The 23,530-nt window shown below is 40.6% G+C and overlaps 1 protein-coding gene across 6 annotated transcripts in view; it reads left to right on the top strand.

The window, feature by feature from the left end:
- LOC102166369 (uncharacterized) overlaps nt 1-23,530 on the top strand; it is a 344,509-nt gene that overhangs the window by 288,361 nt on the left and 32,618 nt on the right. For 3 of the 6 annotated variants that reach the window (XR_014835321.1, XR_014835327.1, XM_085007852.1), the window contains 2 exons: nt 9,196-9,267; nt 20,662-22,978. Coding sequence is in view for 1 of the 6 variants with exons in the window: in XM_085007852.1 (XP_084863978.1) it covers nt 9,196-9,267; nt 20,662-20,772 (183 nt within the window). In the remaining 5 variants the exon portion in view is untranslated. Of the gene's footprint in view, nt 1-9,195; nt 13,101-20,661; nt 22,979-23,530 lie in introns of those variants that run through there. The other 3 variants (XR_014835326.1, XR_014835328.1, XR_014835325.1) reach the window with 2 other exon arrangements.

The raw sequence follows: 23,530 nt of genomic DNA, 5'->3' as shown, positions 1-23,530 counted from the left end.
GAAAGAGAAGTCAGTGGGAGCTGGCATGTGGAGGAGGGAGGGGCCATCCAGTGGGAGCCAGTGTTGGAGAAGAAGGGAGGGTGCAGGGGGAATACCTCTGTGTGGTTCTCCTTCTGTCCTCCTATCATCTCATGCCTGTGCCTCCTGTTGACCCAGTCCAACCAGAGCTTGGGGCAAAGGAGTCCAGTGATTCAGTCCATGGAGTGCCTCCTCTCAGTACACAGAGCAGGGCGGAGAAACGTAGAAAATAGAAGGGGGCAGGAAGGGGATGGATGATAACAGAGAAAAACCCTCACACCAGGAAAGACTTCAGTGCTTTCTCTGCTTAGCCACATCCACCATGGTGTTCCATGGAATAGGGCTCAAGATCTATTCTAGGGCGGTCATCAAACAAAAGCAAGAGAAGACAGCGTCCATGGAATACTGGCCTCTGTGAGCTCTTGGTGGTTTCTTTTTTTTTTAAAAAAAATTATTACAGTTGATTTATAATGTTCTGTCAATTTCTGCTGTACAGCAAAGTGACCCAGCTGTACATCCATATACATTTTTTTCACACTATCGTCCATCATGTTCCATCACAAGTGACGAGATATAGTTCCCTGTGCTACACAACAGGATCTCATTGCTTATCCACTCCGAATGTAATAGTTTGCATCTACTGACCCCAAACTCCCAGTCCATCCCCTCCCTTCCCTCCCTCTTGGCAACCACAAGTCTGTTCTCCAAGTCCATGAGTTTGTTTCTTTTCTGTAGATAGGTTCATTTGTGCCGTATATTAGATTCCAGATATAAGTGATATCATATGGTATTTGTCTTTCTCCTTCTGACTTACAGTTGTGGCTTTTAATCTTCGGTGCCAGTCTTTGTGTTCCTGACCCTTCCTCTGCTAGAACTGCTCTGATATTTGTCCTGATTTCTGCCCCCATCGCCCACTGAGAATGAACTCAAAACATGGACAGGTTCGTTGACCTTCTGGACCATAGTTTTGTCTTTAACCATGAGAGGCATGGACCAGATGCGCCCAGGTTTCTTCCAAATGTAAAATAAAGCAAAAATAAAGATCTAGCAGTCCTTCATTGCTAAGATTGTCAAAGAAAAAAAAAAAAGAAAAAATGGGGAAGAGGGCATGATAATAAAATGTTAAAAGGGAGGGAAGAATAAACAAGGAGAGTTGAAGTAATTGCTCAGAAATTGTGGATTTTTATGGAGCTTTTTAATCTCTTCAGGGTGTTATGTGGGGGTGGGGAGGGGGTGTGTTCAATAAGCAAATTCAAGCCATTAAATTTCAACTTTACTTTCCCGAGGAATCCAGAATTTCTCCTAAAGCAGTTAAAACCTTCAAAATTGCATAAAATCAGTTATAGTTTTCTGGAGGTTATTTTGGTCAGCCATTGGCGAAGAAGTAAGGCACCCTTTGCATTTCTGAGAACCTGAATATCTGTTTATTTTACAACTAAGAAAGTAAAAAGGAATAAGTCCAGCAATTCCTCTCTAGCAGTCTAAAATAGAATATTTGGGAAAGGAGAGATTTAAGCATAATTATCTTAAATTCCTTTAAATCACTCCACAATTCACAGAACCCCTTGAAGACATATCCAAGCTTGTTTAGATAATGCTGCTAGGATATTACTGTTCTCACCTATGAACCCCTGAATTCCTGTAGCATCCCACTGCCAGGGTAACTTTCTAGACATTTATAAGGAAGTATCTTATATCACTACCATCCTTGCTCTCTCTCATTCCTGCTAGATTAGGGTAGGAGACACTTGCTAAGCGCCTCTAGAGTACCTGCTACTTCCCCAGTAATGTTTCTCTCACTAGATGACAATTAAATAATCGCCAGCCTGCTGGCATCTGCATCCCACTGTGGGCTCCCTGAGGGCAGGGCTGTATCTGCACTGATCACCATTGTCCATAATGCCTGGCATGTAGCATGATAAGCATTCAAAATATTTTGTGAATGAATGGGACAAATGAACACTTTTGCCCTCTTTCCCACAGTATAATTTCTCTTGAGGTCAAAAATCCAACTACTCTAGGAGTTCCCGTTGTGGCGTGGTGGTTAACAAATCCAACTAGGAACCATGAGGTTGCAGGTTCGAACCCTGGCCTTGCTCAGTGGGTTAAGGATCCGGCATTGCCGTGAGCTGTGGTGTAGGTTACAGATGTGGCTCGGCTCCCGAGTTGCTGTGGCTGTGGTGTAGGCCAGCGGCTACAGCTCTGATTCGACCCCTAGCCCGGGAACCTCCATATGCTGTGGGAACAGCCCTAGAAAAGGCAAAAAAGACAAAAAAAAAAAAAAAAATCCATCCACTCTAGGGAAGGAGTGGGATGGGCTTGGAGTTTGGGGTTAGTAGATGCAAACTATAGCATTTGGAGTGGATAAGCAATGAGATCCTGCTGTACAGCACAGAGAATTACATCTCATCACTTGTAATGGAACATGATGGAGGATAATGTGAAAAAAAGAATACATATATGTATATGTATAACTGAGTCATTTTGCTGTATAGCAGAAACTGAGAGAACATTGTAAATCAACTGTAATAACGTAAAAAAAAAAAAAAAAAAAAAAAGATCCAACTACTCTAAACAGTTTCCCTCGACTTGCCTCTGGTCACCATCTCGAACTTATCCATAAAGAAATGAGTATTTGGGGAGGGATAAATGAGGAGGTTGGGATTAACATATATAAAACAGAATCAACAAAGACCTACTGTGTAGCATAGGAAACTCTACTCAGTGCTCTGTAATAACCTATATGGGAAAAGGAATGGATGTGTGTATATGTATAACTGATTCACTTTGCTTACACCTGACACTAACACGACACTGTAAGTCAACTAGACTCCGATACAATTTAAAGAAAGAAAAGAGTATTTTTGTGCAATTAACACAGACAGAAGTGCTCACATACTCATCTATTTCTTCACAAATATTTATGGAACATCTACTATATGCCAGGTTTATACTAAAATTAGAATAATGAGCAAAACTAGACAAGGTCCCTACCATTATGCATAGTGGTTTATGAGAGATGGGTATTAACAGGATAATCTCACATGTTAAAAAAAATCAGAAATGTAAAGTTACCTATTAAATTGGCAAAATTTAGACATAATGCCAAGTGTTGGTGTGGATGTAAAGATCTCGGAATCCAGAGTTCTCGTTGTGGCTCAGCGGAAACGAATCTGACTAGCATCCATGAGGACACAAGTTCAATCCCTGGCCTCAATCGGTCGGTTAAGAATCTGAAAAAAAAAAAAAAAGAAAAGAAAAGAAGAAAAAGAATCTGGTGTTGCCATGAGCTGTGGTGTAGGTGGTAGAAGCAGCTTGGATCCCGCGTTGCTGTGGCTGTGGTGCAGGCTGGCAACTACAGCTCTGATTTGATCCCTAGCCTGGGAACCTCCATATGCCTCAGGTGAGGCCCTAAAATGACAAAAGACAAAAAAAAAAAAAAAAAAAAAAAAACCTAGGAATCCTTATGTTGTAATGGTGGCACTGTAGTTTGGTACAATCATTCTAGAGAGACCTAGAAATATATGACCTAAGCAACTGTGCCATGTGGTCCAGCAATTCTCAAATAAATTGTTGTGTAGGATCATAAGACTATAGGGATAGATGGACAGGTGCATATGCATTGCAATATTAATTCCAGAAATGGAGAGTTAGATGCAAACTAGCCTCTAAATAGAAGGAAAAAAAAAAGGGAACATGTAGTAAATATTCTATGGAGATGCCCAATAGTTGGAAGCAAAACACTAGATCGGAAGTCAGCAAACTACGGCCCATGCGCCAAATATGGTCCACCTCCTAGGTTCTTTTTTTTAAATTAAAAAAAAAATTTATTTTAAATGATTTTTATTTTTTCCATTATTGCTGGTTTACAGTGTTCTGTCAGTTTTCTACTGCACAGCAAGGTGACCCAGTCATATATATATATATATATATATATATTCTTTTTCTCACATTATCCTCTATCATGCTCCATCATTAGTGAATAGACACAGTTCCAGTGCTATACAGCAAGAACTCATCGCTTGTAGGTTCTTTTTTTTTTTTCTGTAAGTGAAATTTCACTGGAACATGGCCGTGTCCATTTATATATGTATTGTCTATGGCTGTGTTCACATTTCAGCAGCAATGCTGGGTTCCAAAAGTGCCCTTATGACCTATGAACCTGAAAATATTTACTGTCTGACCCTTTGCTGAAGATGTTTGATCTCTGAACTAGATGCACAGGTAGACACATGAATAGATCTTAAAATTATACTGTTGGGTTTAAAAGGTAAGAAACAGAGTGATATATGTCACTGGCTCTCAAAATTGGCTGCACATCGGGATCACTTGGTGTAATTTAAGACTTTGGATGCCTGAGTCCTACCCCCAGGGATTCTGAATTTTTTTGTATGGACTTAAAGCTACACAGGTGATTCCAGTGTACAGCAAAATTTGAGACTCCTTCAGATGTGTATGCTTGTGTTTCTGTGTGTATATTTGAGATATAACAATTTTTTGATTGCACACAAAACATGAACACAAATCAATAATATGCATTTTGAGAGAACACTTAATGAGCCAAAAGATACATATGAAACACATCAGAGGGATTATCTGCGGAGGGAGAGGAAGAATGGAAATTGTCCTTACGTGTAAGTATACATACATACATACCAGAGAGGGGCTTTGCATGAACTAATGATGTTATCATGCAATGGACTATGAAATCTGATAATGCTCTTCAACTGAAGTTCAAAAAGAAATCTTAATAATTGCATCTGTTATGAAATAATGTCATTTGCAGCAACATGGATGGACCTAGAGATTATCATACTAAGCAAAGTAAGTCAGGAAGAGAAAGACATATACCATGTGATATCGCTTCGTGTGGACTCTCAAATACGATACAAATCAACATATCTATGAAACAAAAACAGATTCACAGATATGTAGAGAACAGACTTGTGGTTGCCAAGAGGGAGAAGGGGTAGAGGAGGGAAGGATTGGGAGTTTAGGACTAGCAGAGGCCAACAATTATATATAAGAGGGATAAACAACAGGGTCCTATTATACAGCACAGGGAACGGTCTTTGATATCCTGTGACAAACCATAATGGAAAAGAATATGAATAAGAATGTATATATATATATATATATATATATATACACACATATATATATATATAACTGAATCACTTTTCTGTACAGAATTAACACCATACTGTAAATCAACTATACATCAATAAAATTTAAAAAACAATTGCATCTGTTAAATGATGCATATATATATTTTTTAATGATTTTTGTCTTCCCATTAGAGTTGATTTACAGTGTTCTGTCAATTTCTACTGTACAGCAAAGTGACCCAGTCATATATATATATATATATATATATATATATGTATGTATGTATATCAAAAATCATGAAAAAATATATATGCATATATATGCATATATATGACCCAGTCATATATATGTATGTATACATACATACATACCATATATATATTTCTTTTTCTCACATTATCCTCCATCATGTTCCATCACAAGTGACTGGATATAGTTCCCTGTGCTATACAGCAGGATCTCATTGCTTAAATGATGCGTATATTTCATTGTCTGTTGGACATCTCCTCTTGGGTATCTCAAAGGCAAATTTGATTCAATCAATTCAAAATCGACCTCATTGTCCTTCTCCTGTCCCTACTCCTATTTTCAGTCTATCACATATTCCTGCCAATTTCTTCTACATATTTCTCCAGGCTGTTGTTTCCATTTTTCTATCACCACCATCCAAGCTTGATCTTCCATTATTTCTTGCCTGAAATATTTAATGGCCCGTTAACTGGTTATAGGCTGCCTCCACTCTCATCTGTTCCCCTAACCATTCTTCATCAAGCAACCAGAGAAATCCTTCTAAAATTAAAAAAAAAAAAGTGTTGGTAAACTTTTTTATTAAAGCAAAACAGATAAATAAAATATACAAATTCTAAGTGTAAGTGTCTAGCTTTGTGAATAACCACAAAGTGAACACATCCAAGGAAACACCACCCAGATCAGAAAATAAAACATTACCAAGCATCACAGAAGCTCCTCCACTTCCTGTCCCCTTTCATTCATCATCACCTCTTCCTCTCACTTACCCTAACTCCTATCACTGTATATTGGTTTTACTTATTTTTGAAGTATATGTAAAAGGAATCATAAAAACACTCTTGAGTATGTGTATTCTTTCACTTGACACTGTGTTTAGGGGATTCATCCAGTTATTATAGCAGTAGTTTGTTCATTGTCATTACTATATAATATTCCATTTTGGATCTAATGTAATTTATTTCTCTATTTGGCAGTTGATAGACTGCTGATGTAATAGTCCATTTCTGGGGTATTAAAAATAAGGCTACTATGAACATACTTGTGTCTCGTGTCTTTTAGGACTCATATGTACACACTTCTGTTGCATATATATATATATTGGGCCATAGGATATGTGTATGTTGAGTTATAGTCTTTAGTAGATACTTCCATGCAGTTTTCCAAAGCAGCTGAAGAGATTTACACTCCTACCAGCAATGAATGAGAGTTCCAGTTGCTCTACATTCTCACTAACACTTGGCATTGTCAGTCTTAAAATTCAGCCATTCTGGGGAGTTCCCGTCATGGTGCAGTGGTTAACGAATCCAACTAGGAACCATGAGGTTGCGGGTTCGATCCCTGCCCTTGCTCAGTGGGTTAATGATCCAGCATTGCCGTGAGCTGTGGTGTAGGTTGCAGATGCTGTTTGGATCCGGTGTTGCTGTGGCTCTGGCATAGGCTGGCGGCTATAGCTCCGATTCGACCCCTAGCCTGGGAACCTCCATATGCCGTGGGAGCGGCCCAAGAAATGGCAAACACACCAAAAAAAAAAAAAATTCAGCCATTCTGATGGGCATATAATGGCATCTTATTGTGGTCTTAATTAGTATTTCCCCCAATACAAAAGAATTGAATACCATTTCTTATGCTTAATGGCCATTTGATTATCCACTTTTGTAAAATTCTTATTCAAATATTTTGTCCATTTTTTTCATTGATATGTCTGTCTTTTCCTTATAATATTCTGGATTCGAGTCTCTGTGGCTTGCCCATTCACCCTTATGGGTATCTTTTGACGAAAAGAAATTCTTAAAATAGTCTAATTTATTAATCATTGTGGTCTGATTTATCAATTTTCTCCTTTATGGTTGGTGCTTTTTGTGTCCTATTTAGAAACATTTCCTAAGGCAATGAACCTTTTCTATGCTATCTTCTAGGAGCTTTATTGTTTTATTTTTCACACTGAGATACACAATTTATCTGAAAGTAATTTTTGGTTATGGTGTAAAGTAGAGATTAAGATTTCTTTCTATTTCCATATGTTTTTCCAATTGACCCAATGCAATATATTGATAAGAATATTCTTTCTTTATCAAAATGAAAATTAAATTGTGCTGGAATAGAGAGGAAGATAAGCTCTCAACTTGGGATTAAAAAATTATTTCTTTTTTTTTTTTTGTCTTTTTTGTCTTTTCTTGGGCCACACCCATGACATGTGGAGGTTCCCAGGCTAGGAGTCAAACTGGAGCTATAGCTGCTGGCCTGCACCACAGCCACAGCAATGCCAGATCTGAGCCGCGCCTGTGACCTACACCAGAGCTCAGCACACGCTGGATCCTTAACCCACTGAGTGAGGCCAGAGAACGAACCTGCCACCTCATAGTTCCTAGTCGGATCTGTTAACCACTGAGCCACGACGGGAACTCCTCAAAATTATTTCTGATGGACACATTTTAACATGAGAGTTTATAACTAAAATCCAGCAAGAAAGCCCTTATCACGAAGGGGTGGTAATGAACCCTCCCATTTGCAAGGAGAATAGAAAAGTAACTGTAAAAATGTAACCATTGCCAAGTCGAATCCTATAAACTACCTAAATAGTTATGAATGAACTCCTGATGATGGTTTAACCCCAAATCTCCCCACACTGAAGAAAATTATGTTTATCCCTAGACAACTGAGTATTTGCCAGGCAGATAACCCTCTGAGAAAAAGAGGCAAGCCTTTAGGTAGAAAGTATTCTGATTTCCCTGGATTATAGGACTAGAGATCAACTTTTTTTTTTTTTTTTCTCATTTCAGGATTGCAAAGCCAAATAGGGTTGACTTCTATTTTACTTATAGCTTTGGATTTTTTTTTTTTTTTGCACTGCCAGTCAAATTGCTGGCCAGGGATTCTCTATGTATCACTTAACAGTTACATAGATCACATGGGTTAGTTGTTCCTGATATCTGATTCCTGTTCTTTTTGGGTGGCTGGAAGACTGAAGCATCACCCAAGTAGCCTTCGACCCACTCTTCCTGCACTACTGTCCCCCAATATCATATCCTCCTAGACTTAATCTCTCCTCTTATATTTGCTTAAAGCTGCGTTTGACAACTTCTCATAACATACAGATACTGTTCAAATTTGTGAGCAATTTTACTTCCCGTGATATCAACTGACATCCCTCTGCCTAATCTCCTATCCCTTCCTTCTTTGCTATTCATGCTTAGTGTAGTTTCCAGCACTCACCATCCTGATTCATGCTTCTGCACCTGCAGTCGAGATGCTCTCCCAACCTGGACCACTCTTTCCACCATCATCTCCCCACCGGATGTAAAATACAGAAACCTTAAAGAATCTCCTAGTCGCTAACTCAGGTGGTCAGTGTAGGAACATGGGCTCTGATATTGCTATCAATTAACATTTGTGGCTTAAGGGCTCCAGGGAGTAACATCTCCACAGGCCTGGTTTTATTATAGGAAATGCACATTCCCCACAGGCTTTGTTTACTATAGGGAATGCGCATCTCCAGCCCACTCCTCCACTGATGGGAATGAGAGGAATGGTGACTTAATCTAAGGAAAGGAAAGGACAAAGGAACCATAAAATTTACAGGACATTTCCAACCCTAAAACCCCTATTGGCCAAGGACTGATGTAGGTAACTGAGCAAGGCCAATAGGAGAAAACCACCTCTTTCTGGACCCCACGTTGGTGCCCCTCCCCACCTTTAAGAGATAAAAATCCCTATAGGACAATAAGGAAGGGGGCTCTTCTCCCTGCTCCCAGCAGCCTTGGGAGCTATTTGCTTTCCTTTAATAAAGACTTTGCTTGCTTGCCGCCCGTGTGTTTGCAGAGTTCATTCTTCGACTGCTGTGAACAAGAACCCGGGTTCTGGTATCAACCAGGAAGATCTCCTATGACTCAGGTGAGCTAAATACTCTATATCTACCTGTATAATCACACATACCACAGGGTATTGAAAGAATCTGCTTTTGTGCCCATTCCTCTCATGTTGGATGCATGTCTTGTTTATCTTTGATCCCCTGGTAGCAGGCACAGTGCCTGGCACCTTGTGGTGGTTCAGTCCATCCCCTGGCACCTTGTGGTGGTTCAGTCCATCCATGCAGAACTGAACTGCAGTAGTACAAGGACTAAGTTGCTCAGAAGTTCCCGCAACTGGGGCTGAGGACCATGTGTGTTGAAGTACTAGACATACTGCCAGCTTTGGTTGGAGAATCCGTGTCAGCCCAGACAACCACTCACTCCAGAGTCATAGAGGAGACTTAAGGCTCAAACGTTTGAGACTTGTACACTGGCTCTCAGCTTACAGAATCAAAGCTCCCTTTGTCATGCACTTGTTTCTAAAATTGAATAAATAAATTCAAAGAGGCAACTAAATGTCCTCCATCTCATGTTTTCTTAAGCCAGCAGCAGACTGTATGACACATCCTTCAAATAACTGTGGTGTTCTGAGGAAGTGTTTTAAAAACACAGCCCTGCCAACAAGAGCACTCAGAGATCTTGTTGTTGATTTTTGAGCATTCAAAGAAGTTAAAATTGGAGTGGTCAGTGAGTGTAGACTCATACGATGCCAGCTCACTGGCCCTTTCAAAATAGAGATATGCATGTCTCACAGACGACATCGGAAAAATCTTTTATGCTAGAAGTTAATAAACCTTTGAAAAATCCATCATGACTTTAAAAACATCATCCCAAACAATGTCGTTGGTGCTTCAAAACTTTTTTAATCTCCACGGGTAATAAAGGAAAATAGCATAATGATCGCTTAGCTCAATTATTAGTCTTAGTTACTGTAGTTGGTAACCTAGAGCAGCTAGGATCCAGAAAAGGGCAAAGTTTTATGGGTCAGGTTTTCTCTGTTTTTCACCCCTATCTTGTACGTTCTTTGCCTTTTGATGCCCTGCTATGTATCCCAGGGGGCCCTATGGACTGCATCATTCAAGCCTCCTTGCCAGCTGACTCCTGGGTGGGCTGTTACAATGGAAAAATTCATGGGGGGTTGAAAAGTGCCAGACAGAGAGAGGTTGAGGTATTTCTTTCCCTGCTTTCTCCATTCATTAGTGCCACATTTCTGGCATTCTGACATGGTTCTATCCCTCTGAGACTCTAGCTCCTGCTGGGAAGCTTCTCTCTCTGCTTCATTCCATCGCTCTAGCAACATGGTTTTTTCCATTGACCCTTCAGACCTAGGAGTTATAATGGTTTTCCACTGGCACGAGTCTCTAAATGCCTCAACATTGTTGGATTTCTTGACCAAGCCCATACCTCTGGAAGTGGTCCCTTTATTAATGTATTTTATTCGATCTATCTTGACTGTAGTTACCTTCTAGGATCCCAAATGACACAAGTTAATTTGGTGTGTTTGTAGTACATACTTCATATTACCATTGAGGTAAATCTCCCCTCTCTCCCATTCTAAAGGAGAAAACAGTAAAGCTATTCTTCGTGACTCATTAACAGAGGTTTGTAATTCATCAAGGAGTTAGCCAAAGAAGCCCAAGAATAGGAAATACCATTTTAAAGGCATTTTAAGATCCCACTCCACTGCAAGAGATCCACGCATATAATGGGGGAAAATAGCGTGAAAGTTTTAAATCAAGGGATACATTCATGAGAAGAAAAAGCCCTACATTAACAAGGCCAAAGGCAAATAAATGACATCCAGTGTTTCTAAAAAGTATGGAGACCTGATGCGCTCACTGAATTGGGCTGCAATAACTATACATTCCTTCCCGCTCTCATGACTGGTCCAACAAAATTAAAATCATGGTTCTTTTAAGGAGCCACAGGCATGCTACAAGACTGAGCATTGTAATCAACCCTATCTGATTAGTGCCTGAGGTGAGTGGATGTAAACACTGGTCAGGAGGTAGACTCAGGAGAGCTGAAACAAAATCAGAAGCTAAAGATGAAGGACATTCAGATTCTGTAGATTCTAAGTAAATATAGAGCTAGGTAGAAAGAATGGTCACAGTTTAGAATAGGTCCAGAATGGACCGAGGATCTGAGTAATGTATACCACTATCTAGACAAACGAATAAGGGGGAAAAATAAACTCAGAATCAATGATATGTGGAACATCTTAAAGTAGCTTAATATATGTGCAATTGGAGTAGAGGAAAAAAATGTCCGAAGAAATAATAATCAACAATTTTACAAATTTGATGAAGATTATAAATTTGCAGATCTAAGAATCTCAATAAGCCCCAACATCATTAATATGAAGAAAAGTGTACCGATGAACAAGATGATAAACTTTCTCAAAACTAGTGATAAAGAGAAAATCTTAAAAAGTTCCAGAGAAAAAAGACACATTACATACAAAAGAATAAAGGTAAAAATTACAATAGATTTCTTGCTGCAAACAATGAAAACAGTGTCACAAAGACCAGGAGGGCAGAAATGGAAACATATTATTTTAAAGATTTCATAATATGTATGCAGTGAGTATCATCATTTGAAGGCAGACAGTTGTTTTAAATCCTAAAGCAACTACTAATAAATAAGAAGCCAATGGTGAAAATAAAATGGAATAATTTAAAAAGTCAATTAATCCAGAAGAAGATAAAGAAAAAGGAAGAAGGGAACAAAACTCAGACGGGACAAATAGGAAATAATTAGCAAGATGGTAGATTAACACCTAACCATATTAATGATTAGGTGACATGGAAAACATAAGAATACCTTAATAAAAACTACTTTGTCAGGTTGAATGAACTGATACTAAATAAAAAGCTAGTTTGTCAGGTTGAATGAACTGACATATATACTCAACTATATTTTTCCTACAAAGACACAAGTAAGTTAAAAGACTGAAAAAGATATACCACACTAACACTAGTCAAAAGAAAGCTATAGTTGCTATACTAATATAAGGCAAAGTAGATTCCCAATAGAGCATATTACCAGGGATAAAGAAGGTCATTTCATAATGATTAAGAAATCAATTCATCGAGCAGACTTTACCAATAAAAAAATTTTGCACCTAAAAGCAAGCTTCAAAACACATGAAGAAAGACTGATACGATTGCAAAAAGGAAGAGGCAAATCCACAATCATAGTTGGGGATTTAAGTACTCCCTAAATAATTGATGGAATAAGTTGATAGAAAAACAGCAAGGATATAGATTTGATCAACACTTTCAGTCATCTTAATTTAATTTACATTTATAGAACACTCTACCCAACAATAGCAAAACACACATTCTTTTCAAGTGCACATGGAAATTTTACTAAGATAGACCATAGTCTGGGCCATAAAACAAGTAATAAATTCTAAAGGATTCAAGTCATAAAAATATGTCCTCTGACCACAGTGGAATTTCCTCTAAAATCAGTAATGAAAAGATCTCTGGAAAATCCCTAAAATTTTGGAAACTGAATAACACACATCTGGTTAACCCATAGGTCAAAGAAGAAATTAAAAGGGAAAGTAGAAAGTATTTTGAACAGAATAAAAATGAAAACACAACATATCAAAATGTGTGACACATCAATTCAACAGTAATTAGGGCAAGTTTATAGCACTAAACACCAATATTAGAAAAAAGGAAATGTCTCAAATCAACCACCTTAGCTTCCACCTTAAACAACTAAAAAAAAAGGAGTAAATTAAACCAAAATTAAGCAAATAAAGTAGATGATAAACAGAAAACATAAAAATAATAGAAAAAAACAATGAAGCCAGAACTTTATTAATCCCTTGAATAGATCAAAAAAGTTGATTGAAAAGAAAAACTACACAAAAAAGTTGAACTTTAGCCAAACTGATCAGGAAAAAAACACAGAGAGAGAAGACACAATTACCAATATCCAGAATGAAAGAGGGGGTATCACTAGAGAGTCTACAGATATGAGAAGGATAATAAAAGAATTTATATAGCAAACTGCTGCATTTGGAGTAGATAAGCAATAAGATCCTGCTGTAGAGCCCAGGGAAATATATCCAATTACTTGTGATGGAACATGATGGAGGGTAATGCGAGAAAAAGAATGCAACATGATCATATATGTAGAAAGTCTATTAGAATAAGTGAATTTAGCAAAGTTGTAGAATAAAAGATCAACATAGAAAAGTCGAAGTGTTCATGATACACAGTACTAGAAATAAATATCAAAAATTGAAATAGGAGTTCCCATCATGGCGCAGTGGTTAACGAATCCGACTAGGAACCATGAGGTTGCGGGTTCAATCCCTGGCCTTACTCAGTGCGTTAAGGATCCGGCATTGCTGTGGGCTGTGGTGTAGGTTGCAGATGCGGCTCGGATCCTGCATTGCTGTGGCTGTGGAGTAGGCCGGTGGCTACAGCTCGGATTGGACCCCTAGCCTGGGAACCTCCATATGCCGCAGGAGTGGCCCTAGAAAAAAGGCAAAAAGACAAAAAAATTTTTTTTAATTAAAAAAAAATGAAATAAAAACCAGTATCATTCATAATAGCCTCAAAAATATTAAATATTTGGGGGGAAATCTACCAAAAGATGTGGAAAACCTGCACATAAAAAGCTATAAAATATTGATAAGAGAAATTAAAGAAGCCCAAAATAAAGATACCAATATATTGTGTTCATGGATTGGAAGGCCAAATGTTAAGATATCAGTTCTCTTAATTGAACCATAGAGTCAATACAATCCCATTGCAAATTTCTGCAGGCTTTTTGTAAAAATTGACAACTTGATCCTAAAACTCATATGGATATGAAAAGGGCCTTAAATAGACAAGTTGATGAGTTTTAAACAAGTTTAAAAGAGCAAAAGGAGTTCCCATCATGGTGCAGCAGAAAGGAATCTGACTGGGAACCATGAGGTTGTGGGTTCGATCCCTGGCCTCACTCAGTGGGTTAAGGATCCAGCGTTGCCGTGAGCTGTGGTGTAGGTCACAGACATGGCTCAGATCTGGCGTTGCTGTGGCTGCGGTGTAGGCCAGCAGCTGCAGCTCCCATTCGACACCTAGTCTGGGAATCTCCATATCCCACGGGTGCGGCCCTAAAAAGCAAAAACAAAAACAAAAAGCTTGGAGGATTTACACTATTTTATTTCAAGACTTATTATAAAGCTACAGTAATCGATACAGTGTGGTATTTAGGTAAAGACATGCAAGTAGGAACAGAATAAAGAGACCAGAAATAGACCCAAACATATATGGTCAATTTTTTTAAGTGCAGAAACAATTCAGTGGATAAAGGATAATCTTTTCAGCAAGTAAGGCTGGAACTATTGAATATTATATGCAAAAAAGAACTTCAACCTATATCTCATACATGAAAAATTAATTGAAAATGAATTGTTGACTTAAATGTGAAACCAAAAACTATAAAGTTTCTAGAAAAAAATTTAAGAGAGAGCTTCCATGACCTTGGATTAGGCAAAGATATCTTGAATATGATACCAAAAGAGGAATTCACAAAGGAAAATCATCTGATGTATGGAACATTCTCAAAGTTAAAATGTCTGCTCTAATAAAGACACTGTTAAAGAGAATGAAAAAACAAGATGCAGAGAGCGAAAAAAAATCATACAGATCATACTATATATATCATGTGCAGGCTATATGTGTATACACACACACTTACACACAAAAGAATTTGTATCCAGAATGTGTAAATAACTCTCAAAACTCAATAACTTTTTAAAAAATCCCAATTAAAAAATTACAGGAATTCCCTTCGTGGCTCAGTGGTTAACGAATCCGACTAGGAACATGAGGTTGCGGGTTCGATCCCTGGCCTTGCTCAGTGGGTTAAGGATCTGGCATTGTCATGAGCTGTGGTGTAGGTTGCAGATGTGGCTTGGATCCTGCATTGCTGTGGCTCTGGTGTAGGCCGGTGGCTACAGCTCCAATTGGACCCCTAGCCTGGGAACCTCTATGTGCCTTGGGAGCAGCCCAAGAAATGGCAAAAAGACAAAAAAAAATTACAAAAGATTTGAACACACATTTCAGAAAGACACGCAGGTATCCCATAAGCATAAAAAGATGCTCCACATAGTCATTAGGGAGATACAAATTAGAACCATAATAAGACACCATACACATCTATTCAAGTGGATAACATCAGAAAGACTCACCATAGCAGGTGACTGTTGAAGATGTGGAGCAACTGGAACCCCCATATACTGTAGTGGAAACATAAAACTGCTTTTGAAAAGAGTGTGGCTGATGCAGAAAAAGTTCAACATATGCCTATCATATGATCCAAGTATTAACCTTTGGGTATCTAATATAGTGGAATGAAAGCATATATCCCCACAAAGACCTATACATAAATGTCCATAGCGTCTTTATTGGTAATAACCCCAAACTAGAAACAACCCTGATGTCCACTGATAGATGAATGGATAAGCAAACTGGGATACATGGAATACTGCTTATAAATAAAAGGGGATAAACTACTGACACCTACTATAGCATGAACAAGTCTCAAAATAATCATGTTAAGTGAAAAAACCCAGATAAAATGAGTGTATACTCATTTATGACCCTACTTATATAAAATTCTAGGGAGTTCCCCTTGTGGCTCAGTGATAATGAACCTGACTAGCATCCATGAGGATGCAGGGTCGATCCCTGGCCTCTCTCATTGGGTTAAGGATCCGGTGGTGCATTGAGCTATGGGGTAGGTCGCAGGCGCGGCTCAGATCCCGCGTTGCTGTGGCTGTGGTGTAGGCCGGCTGCCATAGCTCCATAGCCTGGAAACTTCCATATGCCATGGGTGCATCCCAAAAAAGACAAAAAGACAAAAAAAAAAAAAAAAAGCATCCCTCTAAAATTTTCCATGTTCAAATAAATTGGGGAAGCTCTAAATTAAACAAAGCTAAGCCAATTTATGCTAAAATGTCAGTGCTTTTAATGTACAACTGTGTTTGATGACTCCCCTAGAATGGGTAAAAGACATAGTATTTTCCAATCTTATTTGACCGAATTTTTTTGAGCTTGAGAAACTAGTGTTTTACGGTGCTCTCTGGAAAACCCGGGAAAGACCCGGATGAAGAATTCAATGGGGCTTCAAGCCTCCATTCATTCATAAACAATCCAAAGAGGGTTTCAATTGCCAAAGTCTTTGTAAGGTGAGATGTGGATGAGTATGTAGGAGAGGGTCTTGGGAAGGTTGGAGGCAGACTCTTGGATAGGTCCTGGGTTCGCTCTCAGGAAAATAAATCACAATATTCCAGGCTTAATCCAGAGTGAAGCTAGTTTTGTTTCTTGGGTTGATTCTCGGAAAAGGAGAAAGAGAGGAGATGTACCTTTGACACCCGTGGTCAGAAGAGAGCGAAAGTAAGGAGAGAGTTATTTCCTATGAAAAGTTGGTCCCAAATTGCTAAACTTCAGACTATTTCTTTTGTAGTCCATCCATCCATCCTATCAGACATTCATAGCTGCATGAAATCATTGTTAGACACAGTATTCCTTCAATTGACAAGAATTAACCTAGGAGTTTTTTATGGGTCTCTTCTGTAGTGATTATGGAGACAACCACACACACACACACACACACACACACACACACACGATCTCTACCAGTAAGATACTCTTAAGTATATTTTGAAAGACTGAATCAAATGGAGCTGTGTATGCAAGAAGATAGTATTAAGTCAAATATATTTTATTGAGGTATAATGATATACTACAACATATTATACTTGAGGTATAATGAAGTCTACAACATAATGATTCGGTATTCATACATATCGGGGAATGATCACTACAATAAGTCTGGTTCACGTTCATCACCATACATAGTTACAAAGTTTTTTTCTCTTGTGATAAGAACTTTGGAGATCTACTCTCCTAGGAACTTTCAAATATACAATACAGAGTTACTTAACTAGAGTCACCTTGCTGTACATTACATCCCATGACTTCTTTTTTTATAACTGGAAGTTTGTATCTTTTGACTACCTTTGATGTAGTAAATACAATATTGTAACTTTTCCATAATGGTAAAATAGATGATGAGGTCCATATTATAGGCAATTGGCATGAAAGAAATTTTGGAAAAGGGAAACTCACGTGACTTACTGTCATCAAGCAAAGTTTCTCGGAGTTCTCTGGTGGCTCAGTGGGTGAAGGAGCTGGCATTGTCACTGCTGTGGCTCAGATCGCTGCTGTGGTGGAGGTTCGATTGTGGCACGGGTTCGATCCCTGGCCCGGGAACGTCTGCCTGTCACAGATATGACCAGTTAATTAATTAAAAGGCATCAGTAAGGGACCTTTAAAGGGAAAGAACTAAAGGGAAACTAAGTTAACATAACCCAGTGGCATTAAAGAACAAAAAGCCACTGTATTGCGCGCACGCGCGCGCGCGCACACACACACACATACACGATCTCAATGTTCTGTGAGCATGATTTCTATTTTTCTATTTAAGTTTTATTGAAGTATGGTTAATGTACAAGGATGAGATCATTTTTGCTGTACAACAAAGCGATTGAATTATACATGTACACACACACCTATTCTCTTTCAGAGTCTTTTCCCGTGTAGATGATCACAAAATGTTAGGTGGAGTTGCCTGTGCTCTACAGCAGGTCCCCTTTGGCCAGTCATTCCCTTCACCTCAGTGTGCATATGCCAACCCCAAACTCTCAGTCCACCCCCCACCCCAACCTGTCCCCTTTGGTCACCATACGATTGTTTTCTGTGAGGCTGTTTCTAGTCTGCAAGTAAGTTCATTCGTATCTCTTTTTTAGTGAGCATGATTTCTAAGTGGCATAGGCTTGTAGTGCCCTCTAACTCAGTTACTTCCCAGTTCGTGCTCCTATAAGCCAACCTTTCCTCCGGAAAATCATAAAATCATAGACTATCCGAGTTGGAAGGGGCATTAGATGATATCCAGCCTAAGCCCCCTCATTTGGGAGACGGGAAACTCAGGTTTGGGAAGTTAAATGACTTCGAGAAGGCAGAATGAGTTCTCCCGAGTCCCCCTCCTGCACGCTTTCCCTTGGGTCACCCAGTGACTTGAAGTCAAAGAGAAACAGATGTAGGCAGAGACGATCCCAAAGCGTGATCATGAAACGCTAACTTGAAAATCACCCAGCTCTAGGCAGATGCACATGGTCTTGCCAACTCTTTCGTATTCCTAAGGGTTGCCCTTGACCATATCCTAATGAAGACGTCTTAGAGACAGGAATGGTACCCATGAGAAACGTCAAAAATCTACTTCCTGCTTTTTTCTTGATGATGTAAAGAACACCTGGGTTTCCAGAATAGCCATGCATTCTCGCGGCAGCGCATTCTGCTGTGCCAACCCTAGAAACGGTGCCTTTAGCCCTCATCTTTAAGAGAAAAAACACAGACGGTCCACTGAATGACATTGTGTGACTGTTGCCATGAAAGTGACGGTGGTCGCGAGTGTCTTTCCCACGCTATGCCCGGCGTTGCTGCCACCACAGAAGATCGTCTGGCGGGGGAACCATTTCACTGCAATGCCACACACCGGCTCTTGGCATGTCTGGAAAGAATTATTCACCAAAGAAAACTTTAGCTATTATCATTTATAATTGAGGGAGAAATCGAGACTCTGATTCTCCACCATGTGGCGTGTTCACAGATTGTGTGGGGGCCTTTGGAAAAAGCATACCTGCTACGCCTTGATGGCGCAATGAACAGAAGGCTCAAACTGTGCTCTCCAATCTCTCTGTGGGATGTGACCTGTAATCTTCATTAGAAAAAGAGAGAACATTGTTTTGTTCTGCCTTTCAATAGGTAATTCACTCAGCCAGAGAGATTGTGGATAAAAATGTTCCGTGCAACCTGCTGGACAATAGTCTCGCAGTGCTGTGAACACCGGCGTGAGAACAAGAAGTCCTTGGGTCCCGTTCCACTGCCCTGTCCCCTTCCCTCCTCTCCCCAACACCTCTCTGCTCCCTCCACCTGTCTTCCCCACTGCCTCCAGCCCCCAGGGCTGCTTTTGTATTGACTTCCCGGGCTTTCACAAACAGGGTCCCACTGTCACTCACAATGACTCATGTCACTGACGAAACCTCAGCCGTGTCAATATGCAGAGCTCCAACTTGAAAAACCGGGCTACTAAAAAACAAAACAAAACTTCCCAGGGAGTTCCCATCGTGGCACAGAGGAAACAAATCCGACTAGGAACCATGAGGTTGCAGGTTCGATCCCTGGCCTCGCTCAGTGGGTTAAGGATCCGGCTTGTGAGCTGTGGTGCAGGTCGAAGACACAGCTCGAATCCCGAGTTGCTGTGGCTGTGGTGCAGGCCGGCGGCTACAGCTCCGATTGGACCCCTAGCCTGGGAACCTCCATGTGCCATGGGTGTGGCCCTGGAAAGACAAAAGAGGGAACAAAACAAAACAAAACAAAAACTTCCCTAAGAGTTCCCTGGTGGCTCAGCAGGTTAAGGATCTAGCGCTGTCATTGCTGTGGTGCAGGTTTGATCCCTGGCCTGGGAACTTCTGCCTGCTGCAGGTGCAGCCGAAATAATTAATGAATTAAATGCCAATGTAAAATAAATTTTAAAATCCTCCTGTCTGTTCATTTTTCCCAAGGGAAGAAGATGCAAAATCATGTGCTTTTTCACAGAAATGTTACTAGCCTGTGGGTGTCAGCAGAGGAAAGCTGCTGCAGCCCACAGTGGCCAGAGAGAAAACCTCCCTCTTCATCAGCAAAAAACTAGCTGCCAAGAAAATCCTCACCCAGAATGGCACCGTCACCTCCCCTGTTTCTTTGGTGGGCTTTTCATTTGGGGGCCTTTGTTCTGAAGCCGTGGGTAAAGGGGAACACGTTGGGTTTGCTACCATCTTTCACAACAACGTGAACTTGACCCAGAGAAATTACCCAGTCTAAAGTGGTGTCAGCCCTTCTAACACCAATTCCAGCCTTGCTCAGCAGTCGGTTGCTTGGTAGCAACAAACAGCCCCTCCGCCCTCCTTCCTCTTTTTTTTTTGTTTCTGTGTTATTTCTGTTTGTTTGTTTTGTTTCTGTTTTTTTTTTTTTTTTGTCTTTTTGCTTTTTAAGGCCACACCTGCAGTATATGGAGGTTCCCAGTCTAGGGGTCGAATTGGAGCTACAGCTGCCGGCCCACGCCAGAGCCACAGCCATGCCAGATCCAAGCCGCGTCTTCGACCTACACCACAGCTCACCACAACACCAAATCCTTAACCCACCGAGCGAGGCCAGGGATCGAACCTGCAACCTCATGATTCCTAGTCGGATTCGTTTCTGCTGTGCCGCGACGGCAACTCCCCCTCCTTCCTCTTGAAGAAACAACAATATCTGCTGTCATACACTGGCTACTCCTGCCTCAGCCAGGACCACCAAATGTCTCCATGCTTCGGTTCCTTCAGGTCACTTCAACACTGACAGCAGGTGCCCGACAAAGAAGATGTACCAAAGGGAGAATTTCATGCCTGCTCCAAGACACCACGGATTTTCAAACCCAAACTCAAAGTCTGTGATTGAGGTAGGCGATTATTCTCTTACTGAATTAGCTCATGGTGTGCAAGACAACACCCCAGGAGACAAGTTGCATCCCTGCCCCCCCAGCCGCACAGGTAATACCAACCAGATATGGGATGTGTTTGTCTAGCACAATGCATCATTTTTTTTTTTGAGCCGAAATCTTCTTGTTTTTTTATTTTTTTCATTTTTAAATTTTTTATTATAGTTGATTTACAGTGTTCTGTTAATTTCTGCTGTACAGCAAATGACCCAGATATATATATGTGTGTGTGTGTGTGTGTATATATATTCTTTTTCTCATATTATCCTCCATCATGTTCCATCACAAGTGATCAGATGTAGTTCCCTGTGCAAATCGCTAATTATGAGAGAAATGCAAATCAAAACTACCATGAGATACCACTTCACACCCGTCAGAATGGCCATCAGGAGTAAGTCCCCAAATAACAAAGGCTGGAGGGGGTGTGGAGAAAAGGGCACCCTCCTGCACTGTTGGTGGGAAGGTAAGCTGGTACGACCACTCTGGAGAACAGTATGGAGGTTCAAAGCATCATTTCCAAAACTATCTTCTGTCTGCTCAGAAACACCTGGAACAGCTACTAAGGCATATAGACCACCTAACTTCCGTTTTGTTAGCCTCTGCATTTAAGCAACTGTTCCAGGTCATTCTCACGCAGAAGTTTGAGAACCCTGCTCTAGTCTAGGGAGAGAAAGGCACAGATCCAGGGACGCCACCTATGTCTGACTAAGCCAGTTTAAGCCATGAATCATGAATCACAGAGAATTTTGAAAGGAAAGCCAATTCTCTATGCTTTCCATAACTTTTTAAATTTAAAGCATCCCAGTTAAATCAACATTGTTTGAAAAAATTCAACTGAGTAAATTTTAAAGATCTTATTGGCTTTATGGAACAGTTCATGAATCCAGCAGCATCCGATCTGAGCAAACAGAAAGAAGCTCCTTGATGCTGTGTACAGACTCCTGTTAGTCTATCTATGGGTAGCGTCAGAATGGTCTATAAATAATTTAAACTTAAATATGGGAGTGTCCATTGTGGTGCAGTGGTTAATGAATCCGACTAGGAACCATGAGGTTGCAGGTTCGATCCCTGGCCTCGCGCGGTGGGTTAAGGATCCGGCATTGCCGTGAGCTGTGGTGCAGTTCACAGACGCGGCTAGGATCCCTCGTGGCTGTGGCTGTGGTGTAGGCCGGCAGCTGTCGCTCCGATTCGACCCCTAGCCTGGGAACCTCCATATGCCACGGGTGCGGCCCTAGAAAAGACACAAAGACAAAAAAAAACCCCAAAACTTAAATATGGGTTGCAGCCAAGTAATTTGCATTTCCAAAAGCTCCCCCAGGAGATCCTAATGCCTCACTTTAGCTGAGAATAACATCTCAAATAATTGCCTCCGAAAATTGAGCACAGACTCCTCTTCCTCACATAACTACACATATTTTCATTTAAGGTCGCTAGAAATACACAGCAGGAGGCCATAGGAAGAAGTTTGGCTGAGTATGGAGAGCATCATGAGACTCGGTCGTTACCTGGGAGGACAAGGCAGGCAAGAGGCATTGGATATCCAGGATCCAACAATAAGATAAGATTGAGGGACCAGAATTCAAAGGGATCACAGAAAGCCGGGAAGGGAATTAGTTTCCCAGGACAAGGGGAGTCAAGCAAGGTCTCAGTGCAAGATCCAAACCAGGGACCTCAGCTCTGGATCTTGAGCAAAAAGATACAGCAATTAAGCAAGAGGCCAGGTATCAAATCCAGGCACACAGGGAAGGCACAACTCACACACTAGGCTTCTTCAATTTTCTCTAGATGCACGATTGGTTCTAGAAGGTGGGAAATGGAGTTAAAGTGGGGCGACAGGAGAAAAGCTTTCAGGGACCCTGGAGATGAGAGTGGAAGGCATAAAACGAGGAAGCAGGCAAATCACCGAGCTTTTACAAGTAAGCGTTGATCATTCAAAATACTTGAAAAAAGAAAAGGAGTTCCCGCTGTGGTACAGTGGGTTAAGAATCCAACTGTGGCAGCTCAGGTCGCTGCGGAGGTGTGGGTTTGATCCCCAAACAGGCACAGTGGGTTAAAAGATCTGGCATGGCCACAGCTGGGGTGTAGGTCATAGTTGCAGCTTGGATTCAACCCTGGCCCTGGAACTTCCATATGCGGTGGGTGCAGCCATTAGAAAAAAGAAAGATGAAAGGAAGAAAGGCAGGCAGGAAGGCAGGAAGGACAGAGGCATGTGATGATAAAATATGGTGGTTTCTCTTTACTTCAGAGTGAATGAGTAAGAACCCTGATTTCCTGGGACTCACATCTTGGTATATCTTTATTGTCTTCCGGGGTGGGGGGCTTACCTGCGGCATACAGAGGTTCCCGGGCTAGGGGTCCAGTCGGAGCTGTAGTTGCCAGCTGACACCACAGCCATAGCAACGCAGGATCCGAGCCGCGTCTGTGACCTACACCACAGCTCATGGCAATGCCGGATCCTTAACCCACTGAGCAAAGCCAGGGATCAGATCTGCATCCTCAGAGATAGCAGTCGGATTCATTTCCGATGAGCCACAAGAAAAACTCCCTTTATCGTCTTAATTCTAAATATCACAAAGCACGTTCTGGTCTAATCTGGGCTTCCTATAGGAAATCAGTTTCTTGTAAATTTTATTTATCCTCTTAAGCAAATCACTTGGTTCTGGGCTTTTTCTTCTCGTTTGCCTCTTGAACCTACATTTAATTTGTTGTTATAG

This window comes from Sus scrofa, chromosome X (genome assembly GCF_054392235.1).
Source record: "Sus scrofa isolate SSC_HxYL_T2T_F1_AM1 chromosome X, Sscrofa_HxYL_maternal_Yorkshire_Landrace_v2.0, whole genome shotgun sequence".
NCBI lineage: Eukaryota > Metazoa > Chordata > Mammalia > Artiodactyla > Suidae > Sus > Sus scrofa.
This window is presented reverse-complemented; position numbering and strand designations above follow the sequence as displayed.